The following is a 22867-nucleotide window of genomic DNA, read 5'->3' as shown; positions in this document are numbered from 1 at the left end:
GTCCCCTTTGCACCCAGGAGTTTCTCTTTGCCCTGCGTGCGTGTGGGGTTTTTCACGAAAGTCAGAAAGCACCGAAAGCCAAACTCCAAGGGGAAAAACAGCAACCGTTCCTTTCCTCCCCACGGGTTCCAAGCCTTGATTTGGCGGGCAGGTGTCAGAGCGGCAAACTTTTGACTCCATAATTTTCTCTGCTTTGCAAGGCAGGGACCAGCCCTCCGGGGCGCTGCCTGGCGGGGAAGGGGCGCGAGGAACGGGAGCCCCCGCGTCCCTTCCCGGGTCTCAGGATCTCCCGGGGCCGCGCGCCCCGGTTCCCGCGGGCGCCGCCGCTGCGGCTGCACGCAGCTTCCAGCGACCCCTGTCGGGGGTGCCCGGCAGCCGCCCCGCGCGCCGCCCCCCGCCCGGCCGGGCTCGGGGAGGGAAAGGGGCTGCGCCCGGGAGCGCCGAGCCCAGGCTCCTCCCGGTGGCGTGTCCGCGCCTCAGGGTGGGGGTGTGGTGGGGACGAGGGAGGGGGCGAGGCCAGGGGAGGGCGAGAAGGAGGCGCCAGCGTCCAACCTGCGGGTGGGTGGCGGTGGGGCAATTGAAAAAGAGCCGGCGAGGAGTTTCCCCCCCCAACTTGTCGGAACTCTGGGCTCGCGCGCAGGGCAGGAGCGGAGCGGCGGCGGCTACCCGGGCGATGCGAGCGCGGGCCGGACGGTAATCGCCTCTCCCTCCTCGGACTGCGAGCGCGCCGGACCGAGGCAGCGACAGGAGCGGACCGCGGCGGGAACCGAGGACTCCCCAGCGGCGCGCCAGCAGGAGCCACCCCGCGAGCGCGCGCGACCGCGGGACGGAGCGCCCGCCAGTCCCAGGTGGCCCGGACCGCACGTTGCGTCCCCGCGCTCCCCGGCGGCGACAGGAGACGCTCCCCCCCAGCGCCGCGCGCGCCTCGGCCCGGTCGCTGGCCCGCCTCCACTCCGGGGACAAACTTTTCCCGAAGCCGATCCCAGCCCTCGGACCCAAACTTGTCGCGCGTCGCCTTCGCCGGGAGCCGTCCGCGCCGAGCGTGCACTTCTCCGGCGAGATGTCGGAGCGCAAAGAAGGCAGAGGCAAGGGGAAGGGCGGCAAGAAGGACCGAGGCTCCGGGAAGAAGCCCGCGCCCGCGGCGGGCGGCCAGAGCCCAGGTGAGTGCGCCGCGCGCCCGGGGCTCCGCGAGCCTGCTCCTCCTTTTTTTCCTCCTCCTCCTCGGATGCCGTCGCCTCTCCCTCGCCTGCCCGCGCGCCCTGCGCACCCGGCGCCTGGCTCTGCTCCCCGGCGTCCGCAGGGCCGGGCGATGCTCGCCCCTCCCTGGAGCCGCCCCTTACCTGGGCGCCGAGCCCCACCCGGGCGTCCGCGCCCCGCGCGCGGGGTAAGGGCGGCAGCTGGGCCCGCGCCCCGGGAGGATCCGGACGCGCCGCGCTCCCTGGCACGGCCTTTGCCCAGCGCCGCAGAGCCGAGCCTCAGCGGGAGCCGGACCTGGCGTGCCGGAGCGGAGGCCGGGTGCGCGCTGGTCCCGCTCCAGCCGCTCTTTGCACGGGGCCCGCCTGCCCTCTAGCGAGAAAAGCGGGAACGGGTGTCCCCCCTTCCGAGCGCCTGGCTCGTAAGAAGGGGTGCTCTGGAGAGAGGCCACGCGAGCGCTCGCGCAGCGGTGTTTTGGGCTCCGGGGAGGGAGTGCAGGGTCCGAGTGTGCACCGACGTTCACCCGGCGTCAGCCCGGCGGTACTGGTGTTCAGATCAGCGGGGAGAGATTCCTAGAGATCAGCGAAGCAGATCAAACCCAGCCCAGCGCCAGGACTCAGGTCCACTCCCAAAACGTTCTCAAACTTTCGGCTTTGCAGTTCTATTTCTCGTGACCTCTTTGATCAATACGGTTAATTTATGTTCCCAAGAGATGCCCATAAGGCAAAAGTTCACCTGAACTTTTGAACCCAGTTGCTTGCTGGTTGTAACAGAAAAGGAAATGCAGTTGAGACTTTCTAGAGAAAAGTCTACTGTTGGGTCATCAGAACACGGACGTGAGTGACAGTTTCACCCTCTGTTTCACTGAGAAGGTCTGATACTGTAGACACTACCTTGGACCTAGGAGGCACTCCATAAAGATACTTGCTTATGAGTGACTCAGTGAAGATGCTAAAAAAAAAAAAAAAGGCGGGGGGCGGGGAGGGAGAAAAATATAAGGGCTTTTTTTGCCTCTGCGATTCCCAATTCTTAATTGATCCAGATACCAGTAAGTCACTTAGAACATCCCCCAGCACAGTTTATAAAGCGCTTGTGAGGAATTGATTCAATAGCACTTGGTAGTACCATAACTGAGAAAGATAGCAGAGGTATTTGCCTGTTCCTTGCAGGAAGAAAACAAGATTTGCCTAGTCCTCTTGTTGGCATCACTGAGAGCATTTCAGAGCCGGGCTTATTGGCAGAGACCTTAAGCAGGTTTTGAGCAAAACAAATTGAACAGAGTGTAATTGTTTCGCCACTGACCGACGGTTCCTGCGCCTGTTTCTATGATAAGATACTGCTGATCAGCTTCACTTTCCTTACCTTGCATTAGTCCTTAGGAGGGTGTAATTGAAATTTTCCTCCCCTCCCTCAATTTTGGAGATAGCCCATCGCGTTTTATTCAAGCAGAGCTGAAGTGCGGGAGCTGGATTAGCAATCTTCCTAAGTGACATTCTCTACTGCCTGTTCATAGGTCAGCCTAGTGAGTGAAAGAGCTCTTAGACCTGACCACAAGGGTAAAGTTGTTAAGAGTTTCTTGCCGGGCTCTTAAAGTGTTGTCCTGTCCTGCCTGGGAAGACTCTGCCTTCAGAAGTTTCTAGAGTCCTCTGGAGGTGGTCTGATGAATTAAGGAGGGGATAGTGGTTTGAAGTAGCATCTCTTTCAGTCTGCACTTTGTCAAGGCTTCAGGGCAGCAGTGCCTTACTTAACATAGGCATTTCAGATAAGCACCCGTGGAGGTAGGAGATACTTTAAGAGCCAGCAGGCATTTCTGGGCCCTGCAGATCTCCTCTACTAGGTCGGCAGCTGTGTGGGGACCATCTAATGTTGTCCCCTGACACGGGGTCCCAGAGATTCCTTGGTGACTCTCATTGTGCTGTGCAGTCCCATCGCTGTAATCCCCTTTAAACCAGAGAGATCGGCATCTTTAAGTGATATTCTCTTTATTTTTTAAAACTTTTTATTTTGTATCGGGGTATAGACGATTAGCAATGTTGTCATGGTTCCAGGTGAACAGCTAAGGGACTCAGCCATACATACACATGTATCCATTCTCCCCTGAACTCCCCTCCCATCCGGTCTGCCAAGTAACTGAGCAGAGTTCCCTGTGCTATACAGTAGCACGGGTCCTTGTTGGTTATCCATTTTAAACATAGCAGTCTGTACTTGTCCATCCCAAACAAATGAACTTACTTACAAAACAGAGAGAGACTCACAGACTTAGAGAAGGAACTTATGGTTGCCCGCTCTGGGGCAGTCGGCGGGTGGGGGGTGTTGGGGAAAATGAGGGGAAGCGAGAGTTAAGTGATGTTTTCTTTACTGTCTTCCCAGAGAATCTGGGGTGAACTTGGCTCTAGGTTAGCTTTTGGTGTGTTTGTCTCTTTTCCATCGGGTGGGTTGTCTTCTTTGGGGAGTAACTTTTTACCCCTCCTCCAAGGCCCCTTGTGCTTGTTAAACCCTAAAAACCAGATAAGAATATTTATTCTTCATTGGACTCAAAAAGAGCCATCAACTGAAAACCTGCTTTAGGTAACAGCACATGGCATTAAATAGTACTGCTTGGAAATCACTGTTGGTTCCTTCTTGTCCTTCCCTTGTAATGCTGTCAGTGTACTTTCCCTTATCTTAGGAGAATAAATAACTGAGAGCCACAGTGGTTTGAGAGAGAAAAAACACACCTCTTTGTCAAGGTTTTTTGCACTGTTTAGTCCTCAGGCATACTCAAAGGAAATGACCTCTAGAGGCCATGATTATAGCATTGCCACTTGGCATACCAGCTTGAATTAGGACTTATGAGGACATCTATCTCTTAAATAGCTCCCCCATCCTTCAATCCCAAGTTTCACCTCGTTCTTAAAACAGCCGCTGAAACTTTCTGTCCTCTGTGACACCCATGCAACGGCCAGGCCTCCCTTTGGATGTTATAACATTACTTCATGACAGTCAAGGGAGAGAGAAGACTGAGAGAGCTCAGCCACTCAGCCCTGCTGTGAGCTGTATTATGTGCAGAGGCATAAACACATCTGTTGGAGGGATCGTTTCGGTGGGGAAAAGGTTTCTTTAACGTTCATGCGACATGTGTGACTGATACGTGATACATACGTAGCTATGTTTCATAGCATCGCATTTTTCTACAATTAACTGAATATTGAATTGCATACTATTGGGGCTGCAGATGTTCAGCAGCGTTATCTCTGCTGCAGTAATGGCTCTAAGAGGTCCCAAGCCCTTGGGGTCATTGATTCTTCCTCTTTGCTCAAAAAGAAAAAAAAAAAAAAAAAAAACCACAACCTCAGCATTATCCTGGGCTTTGTAACTCAGATCCATGTACCAAGAGCCCTGTAACTTCCTGTGCCTCTTGCATAGACTTCCCATGTCCAGGTTCTTCATCTTGATTCAGCTCAGCAGACTTTGTCCCTCGAAGCCTGAATTGCAAACCCAGAGCTTCACCCTCCTCCCCAAATTTGGTGTCTGGCTCTAAGCTTCTTTTATGAACCTCTGCTTGCTGATGTTTTTGTTTCTTTAAAACACTGCAAAGGATTCTTTTTTCCTCTTAAATGACCTGGAACCAACTCATCATCAAGCCTAGCTTAGTTCTAGAGCTACTAGGTCTCCCTTCATCTCTGGCATCAGGGCTCATTTGTAAGTACAAGTGGTGGATGCATCAAGACACTTAGTATCCCAAAGGAATAGAAGCCGGCCAGGTGCTCCCCCAGTGACATCACCCACCTGTTTTGTTAACTCAGTGTCTCCCCAGGCTGAAGTGCTTGTCAACATTCTTGGGTATAAAGTGCACCGTCACGACTAGGGCAGCGTGTGTTTACAGAACAGAAAGAATGCCCATGATCTGTTTTCAGCCTGCTGGCTTGTAACCACTTAGATTATGTAATTACGAAACGCATTAAATGTTCACTTTAGAATGAGGTTGGGTTTATTTTGGAGAACGGTTTTAAAGCAGAAAGAGTGGGAGAAACTTGAGATACTGTTCTGTTATCTGCAAAATGAGAAAAGGATACTGATGGAAATATGGGGAGAAAAGAAACATGAAATATGTATGTAATTAGAAAATATCCAACCAGTGTGAAAGCAGTGAACACGTTATTACATGCCAGGCACTAGGCTGGACACTTTTATACTTATTAATAAGGGAGCTGCTATTCATTCACTATCCTACCGTGTTCCAGGCAATGTAACCGATGCTTTGTGTGTTTTATCGCCTGTCCTTTAGTACGAAATTGCCTCACTATTACAGGATACCTAGTCCTTAGCACTGCAGCCGGATTGCCTGGGTTTAAATCCTAGTTCTGCTGCTCTTTACTTGTATAGTCATGGTCAACTTACTTAATCTCTCCATGCCCGTTTCCTTATTTGTAAAATTGGGATCATAATCGTGTTATCGTAAAGTTGTTCTGAGGCTTAAACGAGATAACAGCAGTAGTAAGTGCCCCATCAATATCCAAAGCATCTATGCCTTTGCCAAGATATTTGATTAAAATTTTCCAAATTCACCTTTTATGGTAAAAAATAATCCACAGCTGGCCTTAGATGAGAGTGAGTATAAATATTAATATCTACTACCTGTAAATAGAGAGAAGAGTGGATAAGTATGTCAAATACCATCACTGCATATATGTATTATGAAAACAGTCCTGAATGAAGTCTAAATATTGAAAGTAGAGTGAGGTGCAACATCATTTTATCTCTGGCTGAAAAAGGTTGAGGTTTCAAACTGGAGAAGGTTTTGAAACATGAGTCCTTTTCTGATCACACTGAAGAGTTGATGCTTATATAGGATGCATGTGTAGCCTTCTCTTTGGGGACTAGTAGGAATTGAAAAGGAAACTGTGTATCAACATGCTCTTGGTTATCTTTTAATCAAGTGTAAGGGTATATTGCCAGCAAGGTTCATAGAATCCAGTGCAGGTATTTCTAAATATAAAGAAAATAATTAATATAAAAAATTTACATATTTCATTATTTTATCCCCCTACCCCTCTCTCGAATGGCTATAGGCTGCATGTCTGTGCTCAGTCGGGTCTCTGCGGTGGACTGTAGCCCACCAGGCTCCTCTGCCCATGGGATTCTCCAGGCATGGGTACTAGAGTTATAGGTAATGCTTAAAGTTCTAGGAGTGTGACTCTTAGCGCATCAATGTTTTATTAGCATTCTCAGTCACAAGTGAAATTGGACAGTAACGGTATCAAGAATTATCCTGTTTTTATATGACAGAAGAAAATAGACCAAACATCAATATTGTGGATGAGTGATTTAAATTTTTTTAAAGAAACAGAAAAGAGGACTTCTAGTATTTTGGTTAACCCTTGAATTCTCCTCTTGACAAACAGAAAATATAGAAACTGGTATCATACAGTATTAGCTTAAAATCTCTTTCTCTTCATGAGAGGAAAGTAGCAAGTATACTATCAGGTACATAAAATGAATTTCCTCAAAGGAACATGTGCTTTGGTGGGTTCATCCTAATCTTACACGTTTACACACGTGTCCTATGTGGGTTTTAAGAGATTTTTTAAAAGCAAGCTACCAGAATGCCAATAGATGTCAGTGTTTGTTGCTTTAGAAAAAGTGAGGTGTTAGAACTAAAAAAGTAAAAAGTTTCATCCTTCCATTTATTCTCAATTTTGATAAACATAAAGCTGGCTACTTTGAGAAGCTGACAATTAGTAATACCCTATATAACCTTGTTACCTTACTTCCTTTAGGATTGACTTAAGTGAGTCCTACTGCTAAGTCACAGTCGTGTCCGACTCTGTGCAACCCCATAGACGGCAGCCCACCAGGCTCCGCTGTCCCTGGGATTCTCCAGGCAAGAATACTGGAGTGGGTTGCCATTTCCTTCTCCAATGCATGAAAGTGAAAAGTGATAGTGAAGCCGCTCAGTCATGTCCGACCCTCAGGGACCCCATGGACTGCAGCCAACCAGGCCCCTCCGTCCATAGGATTTTCCAGGCAAGAGTACTGGAGTGAGGTGCCATTGCCTTCTCCGTAAGTGAGTCCTAAAGAAAATCAATTCTGAAGCTGAAGCTGAAGCTCCAGTACTTTGGCCACCTGATGTGAAGAGATGAGTCATTAGAAAAGACCCTGATGCTGGGAAAGATTGAAGGCAGGAGGAGAAGGGGATGACAGAGGATGAGATGGTTGGATGGCATTCAATGGACATGAGTTAGAGCAAGCTCTGGGAGATGGTGAAGGACAGGAAAGTGTGGGGTGCTGCAGTGCATGGGCTTGCAGAGTTAGACACAACTGAACAACAACAATAGCAACCTTACTTCTTACATTTTGTAAATGAAATATCACATTTCCACAGCCCTCTCTTCTAAATATGAAAAGATGTCTCTGCAGTTCATTCCTTAAGGAATTTAGGAGGCAGGCTGAAAATACACATCAATGCCTTCCTTTTTTTTTTTTTTTTAAACTGAATGAACAATTATTTGAGAATGTGTTACATATACCTTGCATTTATTTTGCATTTGTAAACTATAAATTAAGTATGCTTGTTTCTTAGGTCACCTTATTAAGACTGGGTAAGTGCATTTTTGAGTCCAGCTCCAGTAGGTCTGTGGAGCTCTGCCTCTGGAAGGTCAGATATGGTCAGAATTCTTGTCTTTCTGTTTCACTAGTGTCACCTTTTTCTGGCCTCCAGAGGGTGCTCCAAGAGCATTACACTGCTATTCCCCAAAGAATGACTCCTTTTTTCTTTCCTTAAGTGACTTCGGTATTCTGGGCAATCTTTGGGGAAGAAAAGGATCTGGATTTCCTGAGTTACTACCTCAACTGGAGTTTGTTTCCCAGTTAGACCAAAATAGACCAAATTTGCTAAGAACTCCGAATCAGAACATTCCAAGACATTATTCTGATGATGACTATGCAGTTGTCAATTTGCAATGCCACATCTCTGAAATATACTTTCATTTTCTTTTAATTTTATGGGGATATAGTTGATTTACAATGTTGTGTTAGTTTCAGGTGTACAGCAAAGTGATTCAGTTACACACATATATATATGTATGTATGTATCAACTCTTTTTTTAGATTCTTTTGCCTTATAGATCATTACAGAGTATTGAGTAGAGTTCCTTGTGCAATACAGTAAGTCCTTATTCCTTATCTGTTTTATATGTAGCAGTGTCTATATGTCAGCCAGAAACTTTTCCCCAAAGAACTAGCATCTTATAAGCATCTTTTGGTTGCCTTTTAGAGCAGTTTCTTTGGCATAAGTTCGGGCAGTATCTACAAAGACATTTAGTCATATTGAAAGGTTTCACTATAGCATTGGAAACTTATACATGAACACATCAAAATTAAATGAAGGCTCTTTAGGAATATGTCCATTGTCACGTCTTCACACCGTATCCGCAACCCCTAGCTAAATGTTTATGAACCTTACTTTGATTGAACTACACGTTTTTGAAAATGGGTTGGAATGACTAATTCTCCTAGATATGGGCTAATGTTATAACACTGTCACAGAGTCACTGTTATTTGCTCCTGGTTTATTCCACCCTGCGCTGATCACCTTTACAATGAGCTACTCCAAGTCTATTACTCCCTTCTCTTTTTAAAGGACAATGTTGTTCGCATTGTTTTGGTCCAGGTAAGGTATCACTGATGGAAAGTAGCCTTTGCTCTGCGTTGGTGTTCCAGACCTTCTGTTTTATAGCTTCAGTCGCAGGCAGCTGGGTCCTCTGGGCAGCTGTTGAGTTTTAGTTTCAGTGATGTGAGAGAGGCAGGGAAATGCTTTATTAGGCTGAACCATCGGACCTTGTCAATTCTGTAAATGATGCATGACTGGATATTGTCAATGTCTTATACTTTTGTATTTGGACTCTCTTTAGTAGCTTGACTTTATGCCTTACATAGTGTTTTTAAAAACAGAAGAATGACAACTTTGAAAAAAATTCGTAGAAGTTTTGTTAATTAAGTGAGGTTAAAGTAATATACTGTATAGAAGAAATCTGGACTAGGAAGTTATTAAACCAGTGGCATTTTCTTCAATAAATAGACCAGGTCATGTGATATCCATGTAAAATGAATTCACCATAAACGTAGGGTGCCAGGGCAAAGAGCACTTTCCCTTGGAGAGAAAAGTAATACATGCTTACCATATCATATCACTTAGATTTTTTTGAACCTTTTAGCAAACTGTTGTTATACTTGATCTTACCCACCATATTTCTACCGAGATGTGAGTGAGAAATATTGGTGACTAGTGAGCAATCTTGGCCTTATTTTATGGAATAATATTTTTTAAAACTTGACTCAGTTTTCCTATACTATAGCAATTCAGTTTTTCTAGTAGTTTTAATAGAATTTTACTGTCAAGTGAAAATGTGTTCATTTTGAATGGCCTCTATTACTTTGTAAAGAACTCATCTGTTTGTTACATATAAGCTTACAATTGTAAAGACAAACTCCATTTTTAAAGGATATGTCAGTCTCTTTAACTATTCCACAGTAAATATAAAACCAGTTGTTAAAAGGAAATGTCTGAATTCTAACTTGGAAATTTTTTTTTTCAGAACAAATAAGTCATATGCATTTACCAAAATGTTCTGAATACTGACCATTTTATATTTAACGACTCCAGAATTTGAAGTGAAAATTCCTGTACATTTTGTAACTTTTTCAAAAATGTATTTCAATCCTAGGTAAGGCACGATTTGGATATTAACTATGCATAAAAAATTCTCTATTGAAGCCTTAAAGATAATTTTTTATCTTAATTAACTGTTTCCAGCTCAGTTCAGTCACCCAGTTGGCTCTGACTTTGCGACATCATGGACTGCAGCACACCAGGCTTCCCTGTCCGTCACCAACTCCCGGAACTCACTCAGACTCATGCCCATTGAGTCGGTGATGCCACCCAACCATCTCCATACCAACAAATGAACTGTTTAGTACATCATCTATTTGAAATTTTCCACTGGTGTATAGTAATAGGAAATCATATTTACACATGAACTGGAACGAAATACATCCAAAAATCAAAGAAGGAAAAAAGTGAAGGAGATAATCAATAGGTATTTAAAAATAAACTAATGCCCATGATAAGCGAGTTTTCTTTTCTAGAGATAAATGCATTCATTGCTATTTAGTTTACAAATGTGGATTTTGTGAATTGAATGCCCTTTCTGTCCTTAAGTTTTTCAGGAGTTACAAAAGTTTCTGGTTTTCCCTGGATGTGTTTCTCCTCCCCTTTCCTCATGGTATGCAGTGGACTTGCTGTTGTATTGAGAGACAGGTGAGGGGTTGGGGGGCGGAAGAGGATTGGTGACTTGCTCTAGTAGTGGTTGACGTGAAGTAGGCTGCAGATTTCTCCTGGGACACAGTGGTTTCGTGTCTGCAATGTGAACATTTGTGTTGGGTTGGCCAGAAAGGTCATTTGGGATGTTTAACATGAACTGGCACATGGAAAACATTTTTTACGTGTGGAATTTCCTTTGCCTTTCTTCTCCTCCAAACTTGGAAAGTTGACTTTTTAGTTACGAGTTTACACTGTGCGGATGGTTACAAACATTTAACTGAAAGGGTTGTTTTGTATTTGTGTTCTGTATTCATGTAATATGTGAGTATAAGGTAGGAAGACTTCTTTGGACGGAGGCCAACATTCTATCTATCTGTAACCTCGGTTGGGGCTGAGCTGAGTCTAAAACTTGTACTCGTGCAGTTCAGCATAACCCAGATGAATGCTTTAATGCCTCATTTTGATGGTTCTCTTTTCTTCTCTCCAAACCCACTGGCGTGAAGGAAGTACACAGTGAAGAATGACATTTTGAATCCACATCTATATATTCCACAGGGGATGGGATGAACCGTCACCCCTGCAAAAAAAGCCTGTGTGTGTTGTGCTATGCTTAGTTGCTCAGGCATGTCTGACTCTGCAGCCTCATGAACTACAGCCCGCCAGGCTCCTCTGACCTTGGAGATTCTCCAGGAAAGAATACGGGAGTGGGTTGCCATTCCCTTCTCCAGGGGATCGTCCCAACCCAGGGATCTAACCCAGGTCTTCCACACTGCAGGCGGATTCTTTTCTCACTGAGCCAGCAGGGAAGCCCATACCTGGACTTAAGCCCTCCTGGGTGTGGTCCCGCTCCTGACACCTTTGATCCAGCCGTCTTCTGACAGGCAATATCTTGACATTTGGCAGCACTTTAGAACTGAGCAATATTTTGCCTTTTCCCCACATTTTCTGGTCTGTTCACCTTAAAAATAAAAACCCCATTTCTGAATGAATGTGACCCCTGGGTGGGGAGAATTGGCTCTGTTCTTCTCTAACCAAGAGTCCAAGTGAGAATTGAATTATCATGTTTGAATAGAGTGTGATTCAGAATATACCAGCATGAAAATTTGACCTTGGGCATCCCAGAGTAGAGGTTTCTGGGACTCTTGCATCGTGGCCCTGTCTTAATGATGGCTGTGTGCCTCCAGGGTTGAGAAGCGCCGGTTTTAGTTCCTCCGGAGGAGTGGTTGAAAGGCAAGGCTCTGGTTCTGTCCTCGGACTGCGTGGTGTGAACTCTGACAGTGACAAGCACGTAAGCCTCAGTTGCTATGTGTGTGCACTGTGGGAAATATGAGATAATTCACATGGTTAACCGTTCTAGGAATAATGCTGAGTATTGTGCTGGGAACAGAGTAGGAACTAAATGATCCCTTTTTTTTTTTTTGGTTTGTTTGTTTAATTATTAACAAAACCTTTCCCAATGTATCTTCTTACTTCATGTGTCTGTATCAATATTGTCTGAACTTTAAGTCCTCCGAAAATAACTATAAATACTGTACATTTTTTCACAGGGTCCTATACCCAGAGGTTCTTTGTAAATAACCACTGTGTTGTTGATACTACATGTCAAATATTTATTAGGCATACCTTCTATGACTTTGAACTCTTGCTGAGAGTTGGATGCCATATATATAGCACATTCCTAAAAAGAGCAGCCAGATATTCTTGACCTTGAACTTCCCTTGAATTTCAGTCTATAGATAGACTCATATTTTTGGAGAACAGAGGAATACTAGGAGTGATGTTTTAACAGATGGGTGCAATAACGGTTTATGCACACTTGTGTTTTTAATAATATACTCCTTTGAAAATATATGCCAGTTAGTTCTTTAGTTATAACTTTTGCTTTGCTAATCTCCCATGCCTTGATGGTCAAGGATAATTTTGTTTTACACATAGTGCCTAGCAGAGTACTTTGCATACAAATATTTATAGAATAAAGGAGTGAGAATCATTTGTCTGTATATATTTGTTGTCTATTTTGTTTTCTGCATTACAAGGATAGATAATTGTAATGATAAATTGGTTTAATTGGAGCATATTGTGTTGCGCTATGTGTGTGTAATTTATTGTCTGAAAAATTTTCCATTTGTATATTAAGTTAACATCATTTTGTATGTGTATGTATATATATGTATATGTATATATGTGTATATGTATACAAAGCCTGCTTTTATATTTTGGTATGTTCTCTTTTCTCTGCCAACAGAGTGACAATATCTATATTAAGCACATGATGTTTCATTGTTTGACATTATGGAATTTTCTACATTTTCCACTTTAAATGGTTTTTCAATAAATAAAGAAGGGGAGCCTGCCTTGAAGCTTGTGAAATGGCAGATTTTTATAAACATTTATAATAGCAGTAATATTGAAAATTATTGTTATCTATCTGAGAAATATATTGAAGACTGGTACTTTGCCCCCAGAAGGATTAGTTCGAATACAGAAAATAGACGCTGGTTATAATTTCTTTAGTGAGGTCACCTTGCTGTACGCTTGAAATTTTCCCTGGGGAGCAGAAGAGAGAACCATTCATGCATTATCCATTTTGGGAAAGAGTTATACATGTACAGGAATTATGGAAATGAGCTGGTGGGTTTGTCAAGAGAAAACCAATTATTTGAATACTGAGTTGAATAGAAAATGAAATACATAGTTTTCCATATATTAAATTGAATAAGAATGAGAGATTTGGGTCCTAATGGTTGTTTTTGGGTTTTGTTTTCACATGTTGATTGTATGGTGTATTCTCCATTGCCCTTAACCTGACAGGAAGGAGAAATATGGATAGAAAGAATTATTTTATATATTTTGGTATTTGAAAAGTAGCATCAGAGTTTTAAATATTGTGCTCATTATTCATGCCCTATCGAAAAGGACTAGCTTGGGACTTCGCTGGCAGTCCAGTGGTTAAGACCCCACGCTTTCACTACTACAGCGGCACAGGTTTGATACCTGGGTGCGGAACTGAGACCCTGCATGCCACACAGTGTTGCCCAAAAATAAAGAGACTGGGCTCCACTGGGGCACGGGAGAGAGAACAGCTCATGCATTATCCATTTGGGGAAAGAGTTATACATGTAACAGGAAGGTAGGTAAGACAAGGCCATTATCTTCCACTGGGAATTAGCAGAAACTAAGGGACCCTGTAGAGAGTATAGTCTCTGAGAGCCACAGACTCTTTCCCCTCTCAGATCGAATGTACAAGAGACACCCTTCACCAAAAGAGCATCTGAGTTAGACTGTTGCAGGGCAAAAAATGTCACCACTTACAAGATGCTACTCGCAATAGAGAAAATTTTCACAAAACATAAAAAGCTCAGTGACAGCCCGGTATCTGAATTTGGTGACCATAGCCACACTCTAAGATAAAGACAGGTTTCAGTTTTACCTTGCACCCTCCACTGAAGGTAGGCTTACTTCATCTCACCTCTTGAAATCGTGATGAAAGGGCAGGATGCAGCCACCTTGTCCTGAGCCCATCAATCTGGGACTAAAACTCCCTGGAGCCGGAAGGGTAGTAGCAACTGTCTTACAGGGATTTGCATCTGGACAGGCACGTTTGGGAAAACTTCAGGGCACCTATACCTTCAGAAATCATAGGATTTCCTGAGAGAGGCAGCCAGAGGCTGAATGGTCTTTTTTGTCATTTTAGACATGTGACTTTGTAAAGTTGATGCTGACCTTAATGCAAATGCCCATTTGGGATTTGTTGCTGTGAAACTCGAAGGCAGCTAGATGGCATGGCTTTTGAATAATGTTGTTGCTCTTGAGCAAGATAAGTTATAAGTGTATCAGGAGAACAATGTATCCATCCCTCAGTGGTCTTACAATTCTCGCATTCACTCAGAAGTCACCCTCTGGAAGATTCAGTGTTTTGCTAGAGTCAATATGTCAACTCCCTGTAAAATGTAAGAATAGATTCCCTACTCAGAACTTAATAAGAATCTAATTTTTTGTTATGAATACAGTGGTTTCTTTGTTTAAAGCTCCCTTGACAAATTAAGGAAATAATAGATATCCTTTCAATTGTCATTTTTCATGGTCCATTCGTAACTAAAAGCCTCTTATTTAAGTAAAAACATGGTTTCATGGACAAAGTCACTATATTTCTGGTCACTCAAGGAAATAAGAAATGGGAAATTTTATTACATATTGATATACATATTCAAAGATCTAAGTTCTAAATTTGCACAATGACTTAATATGTGGGTATATGCTTTCTATGGAAACAAACTTTATTTTCAGTTACTTCCAAAAAGCATTAACAAATAATTGTATTTATAATGGACTACAACTACCTTTTAACCAGTCAGATAGGTTTACATTTTATAGGATTACTTTTGTGATTACTCAACCCATGAATATTCAGGATTTGGTATAAGAATGGAGTCATTACATTGTAAGGACATTTACAAGCATATGTACAAAAATAGGTAACTTTCTATTTTTTATCACCTTAGTTTCTACAAAGCAAAAAGCATACTTGGGCTATTTTTTATCTATTTTATTGACTTTGATTATTTTATTTATTTTAAATTTATCCTTCTTTGGTTTTCATTTTTGGTTTGCAGGATAGAGGTCAAAACAATCTGTTTTACTTTGAGCATTTGATTTGGTCACTTATGTACTTTTAATTCTTAGAGAACAAACCAGTGTCCTCACCCAGAGGAATTTTTAACTGAGTGATCATATGTGCCCATTTTAGCAGTTCATGTCTCCTCGCTGTGAACCTCTCAAGGTCATGTCTGCCTTGTGTGTTTTCATATCACCAGGGGCCAGCACAGTGATGGGGACGTAGTTGTTGGTCTTAAGAATTTATTCAGTGATCGAATGAAGAAGGAAATATCTCTAATTTGCTTAAAACAATGTGTTGTGGGGGTTTATGAGGAGCAGTTTAAGTATTATGTTTCTATCAGTTAATAAGAAAGTCTGAGTGGAAATTCAGCAGTACTAGCAATTCACGCGAAGGCAATGGATGGGGTCGCACAGAGTTGGACACGACTGAAGCGACTCAGCAGCAGCAGCAATTCATGGATTTGTTCCTAAATTGACCATGTGTGGTTTTCCTACTTTAAATTTGCACGTTTTATCTTCAAGTTCTCAGTGAGTAATAATCAGTACTGAATTATTCGGACTAATAAATAGGAATTCAAAATTTATTCAACCCTAAATTGTTTTTGTTACATTTTCTCTTAAGTACGTAAAGGCAGTTAAGAAACAGCTGATGCCGGTCAAGGAATTAATATTTATAAATACTTAGACCATTGCCTGGAACATCGTGTTTGTCATGTTAGGAGTTTGTTATGTAAATAAATAACAGTCGTTCCTGGTAAGTAGTGAAAATAATCTTAAACAATATTAATACTGCCTAAAGAGTAAGCTCTTAAATACAACCACAGCAGCTCTGGGGGAGAATCAGAACTGAAAAGGTTATCTTAGAGGCCATGTCCTTGAATCACTTCTTTTAAAGTGAGGAAACCACAAAACCCAGCAAGAATGTCTGTCCCAGTACTAGAACCCAGGTGTCCAGATTTCATGGTAGACATTTGAATTACTATAATGCTACATTTTCAAATCTAAGATGGACACTGTATATGAATTCAATGTTTATAGTACTGTAGGTGTTATTATGCTTCCAAATAAGAGAGATATATTTCTATCATCAGCTGTTTGGAGTACATCATTGATATGATTTTAATTATTTTGAGGGGTGCAGTAAATTTAAATCTGCTAAATTTTTGTATAATTGTCCCTTGTTATAATATCTGGTGCCCAAGTGGGTTCAATAAATATTAACTGACAAGATGACTAGTAAAGTAAATCGTCCTAATGTCATAACATGAAAGATGGGAGTAGTGTGTGTGTGGTGGGGCGGGGGAGGTGGGAGGGTGGGTGTGAATTCACAGGTGGTATGGGTGTGAACTGTCTCAGTGCTCCAAAACTTTGTTAGCACTGATACCTTGATGCAACAGGCTCTAGCAACAAGAAAGACCTCTGTGGGCTGAGTATTCTGTAGAAAAGATGTCCAGGCAAAAAGGAGCCATGAACGCTTGTGGCTTGACAGCTGCTCGGAGGCCACCAAGTGACTCCCTTGCATCTGTGAGCCACTGACCAGTCACTGATCACAGTGACATTTTATCGCTAACAACCTGAATTATCTTTGACCCAGAGACCCAGGGGGTCAAAGGCCTCCTAGTCCATTATTAAATTTCCAGAGTGGTAGTTCAATTTGCTTTAGGAGATTTATTTATGTTTATTTATTTAGCTTTTTGTGGGGGAGAAGGAGAGAAACAGGAGGAAAGACAGATGCAGTTGTTGTCTTTTCCTCCCTTAGAGGATTATTCCTTTGTCCAGACCTTTACATGGAGGATTTTGCTAAAATCCTAAAAGAAAGGAGGGTCCCAAGCCTCAGCACAGGGTGGTTTTCGTCCGCGCCTCCTGCGGTGTCCTCATGGTTACCGAGAACCATCATTAAACTGGGGCTTCGCAGAAGAATGACCCTCTCTCTACAGGTTGGACAGGGAGGAGCTTTGCCTGCAGGACAGCGCAGATCCTTTGAGAGTGGAAGAAACTTACAAAGTTTGGCTGATTCATATTCAACTGGCCCTTTTAATGAGGGCCTTAATTAGTGGCTAGAAGAGACTGAAGAGTTCATTTGGAGCCCGTCCAAGGAGCTGGGAGGGCCGACAGTGCTGATTCCCAGCCAGTCACAGATCGAAAGACTCTCCCAGGTCAACCCCAAGGAAGCAGTACTGGCTGGGAGCGCTGGAGAGTGAAAGCCTGGCTTCCGCATGTGTGTGTGTGTGTGAACCTGTAAAACTGTACAATAATCAGTCATCTTTTGAGTGAAAGAGGAAAGCAGTAGATGTGGTGAAGGAATCCCAGTGTGATGGGGTGGAAAGGGTGCTGCTCAAGTGGGCAGAACAGAGACAGACAGACAGACAGACAGAGAAAACATACAGTGTTCTTATGATCATTTAAAATACCTGGGCTTTATTGTCTTATCTCAAAATTATGATTTCTTTAGATGAAATGTAAACATTTTAGACGCGATCAGGAACATTCAGGGTGGTATGACACTAGACTGAAAGTGTAAACATTTTAGATGTAAAAGAAAGCTATCAGAGGATTCAAAATCTGCATTGTATCCATCGGTGGTCCCCATAAGACTCTCCTGCTGAATCATGTGTAATGCTTCCCCACTACATTTTATAGTGAATACCTTTACAGAAATCTTAAGGTATTCGATAAATAATAGTTACGTCCGTCTAGTCAAGGCTATGGTTTTTCCAGTGGTCATGTATGGATGTGAGAGTTGAACTGTAAAGAAGGCTGAGCACCGAAGAATTGATGCTTTTGAACTGTGGTGTTGGAGAAGACTCTTGAGAGTCCCTTGGACTACACGGAGATCCAACCAGTCCATTCTGAAGGAGATCAGCCCTGGCATTTCTTTGGAAGGAATGATGCTAAAGCTGAAACTCCAGTACTTTGGCCACCTCATGCAAAGAGTTGACTCATTGGAAAAGACTCTGATGCTGGGAGGGATTGGGGGCAGGAGAAGAAGGGGACGACAGAGGATGAGGTGGCTGGATGGCATCACTGACTCGAGGACGTGAGTCTGAGTGAACTCTGGGAGATGGTGATGAACAGGGAGGCCTGGCGTGCTGCAATTCATGGGGTCGCAAAGAGTCGAACACGACTGAGCAACTGAACTGAACTGAACTGAAGGTCTAGGCAAATAAATCTATTATGTGTAGGAAATTATCTTCTGTAATTTTTGACGGGTGAGCTAGTAATGTGGTTAATCTATCTTGGGAAACACCTGGAAGATTTTTTTAGCTATGTGAATTATTTAGAGAAAATATAGATAATAAATATGTTCATAAATGACTAATACAGAAGCCTTTCATGTGAAATACCCAGGAGGAGCTTGGTGCTGGCTGTGAATTATGAACTCTGATAACCTTAAGGTAGTTGTTCCTGAAAAGGATATGATATAGTTAAGAGTTATGAGGTTTTACCTCCATCAAGACCAACAAATGTGAAGCAGCAAAGAAACAGACTAGATAGTGTTGAGAAACTTTTAACATATTTGCTTTAAACATGATAATGTCGTTTAATTTTTTTCTGTGTTGATTTTTCTTTAGATTTAATATTGGTTCTTCTCCATCCTCAACTTTCTATGTAAGACGTTTTCCTCTTATTTTTTGTTATAGGCTCTGTTGTTTTTCCAGAAATGATCTCCTGCACTAAAGTGCACAACACGTAGCTTTAACAGTGTCAATCATCTTATTAACAGGAGGATCATAATATTAAGTTAAGATACTGTATATTTTCTCTGTAGTAAGTATGAATTGTCATCAAGGATACTTGTAAACTTTCCATTATGAAGATTCACAGATTTGTCTATTCTCCTGTTGATAAAGCAAATATTTTATGGAAAAGCAGCAGACTTCTTTTTAAGTGAAGTGGGTTAAGCTATTGTGATTGTTGCTGTGAACGTGTGAACAAGTCATTTTGATTGCCTTTTTTGACATCAATAACACTGGGTCCCTCTCATGGAAACAAAAAATGTTTTCTGCATACTATGCATTTCAAAGATTTGTTGATAAGATATAAAGTTCAAATCAAGGGTCTGAGGAGAAGTATATGAAAGAAAATTTATTTCTCAAAAACTTAATCTAAGTGAAAAAATATTGGGTAAACCCTGGGTGCCTCACTGTGGCCTAGAGATATATTTAAGTGTATCATCCAGAGGTCCATTTATTACCAGGAGAGGATCAATTCCACTTATTCTCTTTCTCTGTGGCACAGCTCCAGGAAGGAATTTTAATTGATTGGTGGGAAGATTTTTAACACACAAAACTTATAAGCCAAGCACTATTATTTCTAGTCCAGTGGCTTTACCACATTATTGGGTAATAAAGCTAAAAGCTGCCAAATGTCTCAGAGTTTTTTTCAGAAATTTACATCCTCTCTGAGAAAGAGCTAAGAGAAAGGGCTTAGTCAGCATGCAATTATGGTATTAGATAAAATATACAGTTCGGTCTAAAACTAAGATGCAGTGCGTTGTCCCTGTACTTTAATCAATCAAAAACTGTTGAGAAGTTAGTTGTCATTCCCGCTGCCACTCCTTTGAAAGTAATCTGCCTTTCTTCTCTGAATGCTTTTCAGATTTTGTCTTTTTTTTTTCTTTTCCTGGTTTCACTGTGATGTACTTAGGTGTGTATTTATCCTGCTCAGGATTCATTGGGCTTCTTCAACCGGTACCTTTGCTTTATTCTGGGAAATTCACACCCACGTCTCTTCAAAGATTTCCTTTATCCCATTCTCTTCTCTCTTTCTGGAACTTTAATTAAAAGTGTATCAGACCCTCTCACCCTAATCAGTTCTCTTTATACCAGTCGTTTGTCTCAGTCCATTGCTGTATTTCTTCTGATCTGTCTTCTGCTTTGCTTTTTGTTTCTTCTGCTGTGTACAGTCTGCTACTAAGATTTTTCTTTCCAGTCCTTTTTTTTTTTTTTCCTAGCAGTTTCATTTGGCTGACCCCCTTTCAAACCTTCCATGTAGCAGTTTATATTCTCCTGGTCCCTGCAGATATTCTCAAGTTTGTTATTTACTTTAGCAGAGGAAGCGCACTTGTTTCCCCATTTCTGTGTGATGCTGTTAGTATATATGCTGGTTCTCACTCACAGCTTGTTGTTGGGTTTATTTTGTGTGTGTTGTTTAGTTGTCTCTGACTCTGTGCCAGTTCTTGGTCAGGAAAAATGATCTGTGGCATTTCTCAAGACGTGGAATGAAAATGAATGAAATAATTAATTGACTAATTTTTTTAAAAGGGGACTTCCCTGGTGGTTCAGTAATTAAGAATTCACCTTCCAATGCAGGGGGTGCAGGTTTGATCCCTAGTCTGGGAGCTAAGATCCCTCATGCCTGAAGGCCCCAAAACCAAAACATAAAGTAGAAGCCATGCTGTCACAAATTCAATAAAGACAAAAAAATAAGAAGAACAAAAGCACATGCATGCCTGCCTAGGTCTGGGTTGGTTCTTGCTGGATACCTTAACCCTACCAAGTTCATGGGCTCAGGTTCCAAGGCTTCTCACTCTGCTTTATCTGGGTTTACAGAAACTGACTTTAGCCTCAGCTTTCCCTTCCTGCTTCTCATAGGGTTAAGACAGTGTCTCTTAGTTCTCTGGGGTTGGAGGAGACATGAGTTTTGTTTTGGTTACCTGTGACTATAGCTTCGGGGGGGACTTCTGTATGGGAATAGCTCTTTCGCGCCTGGGTTAATATGGAGAGGATCCCATATTTCCCACCTCAGGCCACCCCTGGGTCTTGACTTCTGGACCCTATATCTCCAAGTGGGTAAATGCTCTTAAAGGAACTGTGTGTATTTAGTGCCTAGGTTCTTTCCTTTATATTTCAAGATTTTCCTCAGACTTTGTCCTAAATGTTCCCAATCGTGTCAGACCTTTTTCAAGTGAGGCTTATTATATGTAACAACATTTTTAGTTGTTTGCAGCAGAGGGTTATCATGGAAAACTTACCCTCTATTACTAGAAATCATTAATCAGTAAGAAACTAAAAACTTTAGGGCAATATGAATGCCTCACAAGAGATCTGATATCCTGAAGGGCCCTCAAGTTAGGGATTTTCAGAAGGTAACATTTTGAGGATGCATTGCTGCATTTCATTGACCTTTGGGATCTAAGCAATCTTATATCTGGCCAATTTCAAGTTAAGGAGATCTCTAGGAAATGCCTCGGGTGGAGGTAGGGATGGCCTTTATAAACCAAAAGGTTAATCCTGAAAACTTCAGTGAAATAAGGGAAAAGTGCAACAAAGCATGTAATAGGACAAGGTGTAAATCTCACTGAATATAATTGCTGTGGTCACTACCCAGTTTGCAAGAGAAGGGGTAAGACGTTACCAGCGTGCCAAGGAATCAGGTTAAAAACCTGTTTTTTTGTCTTCTGGTGGAATTCAGTCACCTTCAAGAGGAAAATGATGACTTGACCAAGGTCTCACAGCCGATTCCCTGGTGCCCCTGGATGTCTGTCTACAGAAGTGGGCCTGCCTGACACTTCACTTCCTGCCTTGCCTGGGCCTTAACTTCATGGGTCCCTCACTTTTTTTTTTTAATTGGAATACCATTGCTTTACAATGTTGCCTTGGTTTCTGCTGTACAATGCAGTGAAGCATCTATAGGCTCACATATATCCCCTCCTTCTCGGACCTTCCTCATCCCACCCCTCTAGGTGATCACAGAGCAGCGAGCTGCGCTCCCGGGGCTTGAGAGCAACCTCCCACTCACTAGCTATTTTGCACATGGTAGTGTACATATGTGCAGCTGCCGTGTCCTGTTGCTGTAGGGCTCTGAGGTTGCTGGTGTTGCACTCCATCAGGGCCTGCTTCAGGGCGTCACGAATGAGCGTGTCCTGTAACACTCTGCAGGTGTGTGCATGGCGTGGACTGATAGTGTGCAGAGGTAAACACAGGCCTCTGCTTTTCAGTGTCCGTTGCAGAGATGGTTTTTGCACTTGAATTGGCAATGTATGCTCTCGCTGTTGTTGGAGTTCTGGACAGAAAAGTAAATGTGATGTTTATTGGGGGGGGGGGGCAGGGAGCAGCTGCAGGACGTGGGGAAGTGGCTGGACTCTGGTAATCGTATTTGGCGGGTCAAGGGTGAGATTTAGCCTGACGCGATTTGGACTCTACCCTGGGCTAGCGAAGCTGTGTTAAAATGAACTCCAGGTGTTTCCGTTATTCTTACTGCCTAAGTATTATTAAAGCAAAAAATAATGTGTTTTAGGATATGAAGAGGAGGGAGTGGGTCACTCATTGCCTGGGAGTCACTGATTTGTAATAGAGCCTGTTTTCTCTTGACAGTTGCTCCTGCATGTTGAAAATACACCATAAATCTTGAGTGCTTGTTCCAATAGTAGATGTTGCTCCAAGTGAGCGGTTAGCACTTTTGTCTTCAAGAGGAAGCTCACTCAGTCAACCTCTCTGAGTATTTTATGCTTTTTCCTGCGGAATTTGGACTCTGCGTGGGCGTAGCTGCAGGTTCCCCAGTTAAATCCAGAATGAAGTCGTTTTAAATCATTATGCTTATTTTTAAAATCTCAAGTATTACCAAATGATGGATGATAGAAATATGCTGTAGAAATACATCCGTGTAGTAAAGGAGAGAAGTTATAACACCGTGGGACATCTCCTAGGAGATGCTTTTGATAGTGGAAATGTTGGTTTACAAATTCCTAAGTCAGGTCAGAAAAGATGAAGGGTAACCATTGGGTTACTACCCATGAAGGGTAGTACCATTTAA

General features: G+C 42.8%; 1 protein-coding gene across 6 annotated transcripts in view; it reads left to right on the top strand.

Moving 5' to 3' along the window:
- Window positions 544-22867, top strand: part of NRG1 (neuregulin 1) — a 236478-nt gene continuing 214154 nt past the window's right edge. For 3 of the 6 annotated variants that reach the window (XM_018042028.1, XM_018042030.1, XM_018042029.1), the window contains exon 1: window positions 544-1160. In XM_018042028.1, the coding sequence (XP_017897517.1) occupies window positions 1061-1160 (100 nt within the window). In that variant the 5' untranslated portion in view covers window positions 544-1060. The remainder of the gene's footprint in view (window positions 1161-22867) is intronic. The other 3 variants (XM_018042027.1, XM_018042025.1, XM_018042026.1) reach the window with 1 other exon arrangement.

The sequence above is a fragment of the Capra hircus genome, chromosome 27 (assembly GCF_001704415.2).
Source record: "Capra hircus breed San Clemente chromosome 27, ASM170441v1, whole genome shotgun sequence".
NCBI classification, from domain to species: domain Eukaryota; kingdom Metazoa; phylum Chordata; class Mammalia; order Artiodactyla; family Bovidae; genus Capra; species Capra hircus.
The sequence above is the reverse complement of the archived record's forward strand: the minus strand, read 5'-3'. Positions and strand labels throughout refer to the sequence as shown.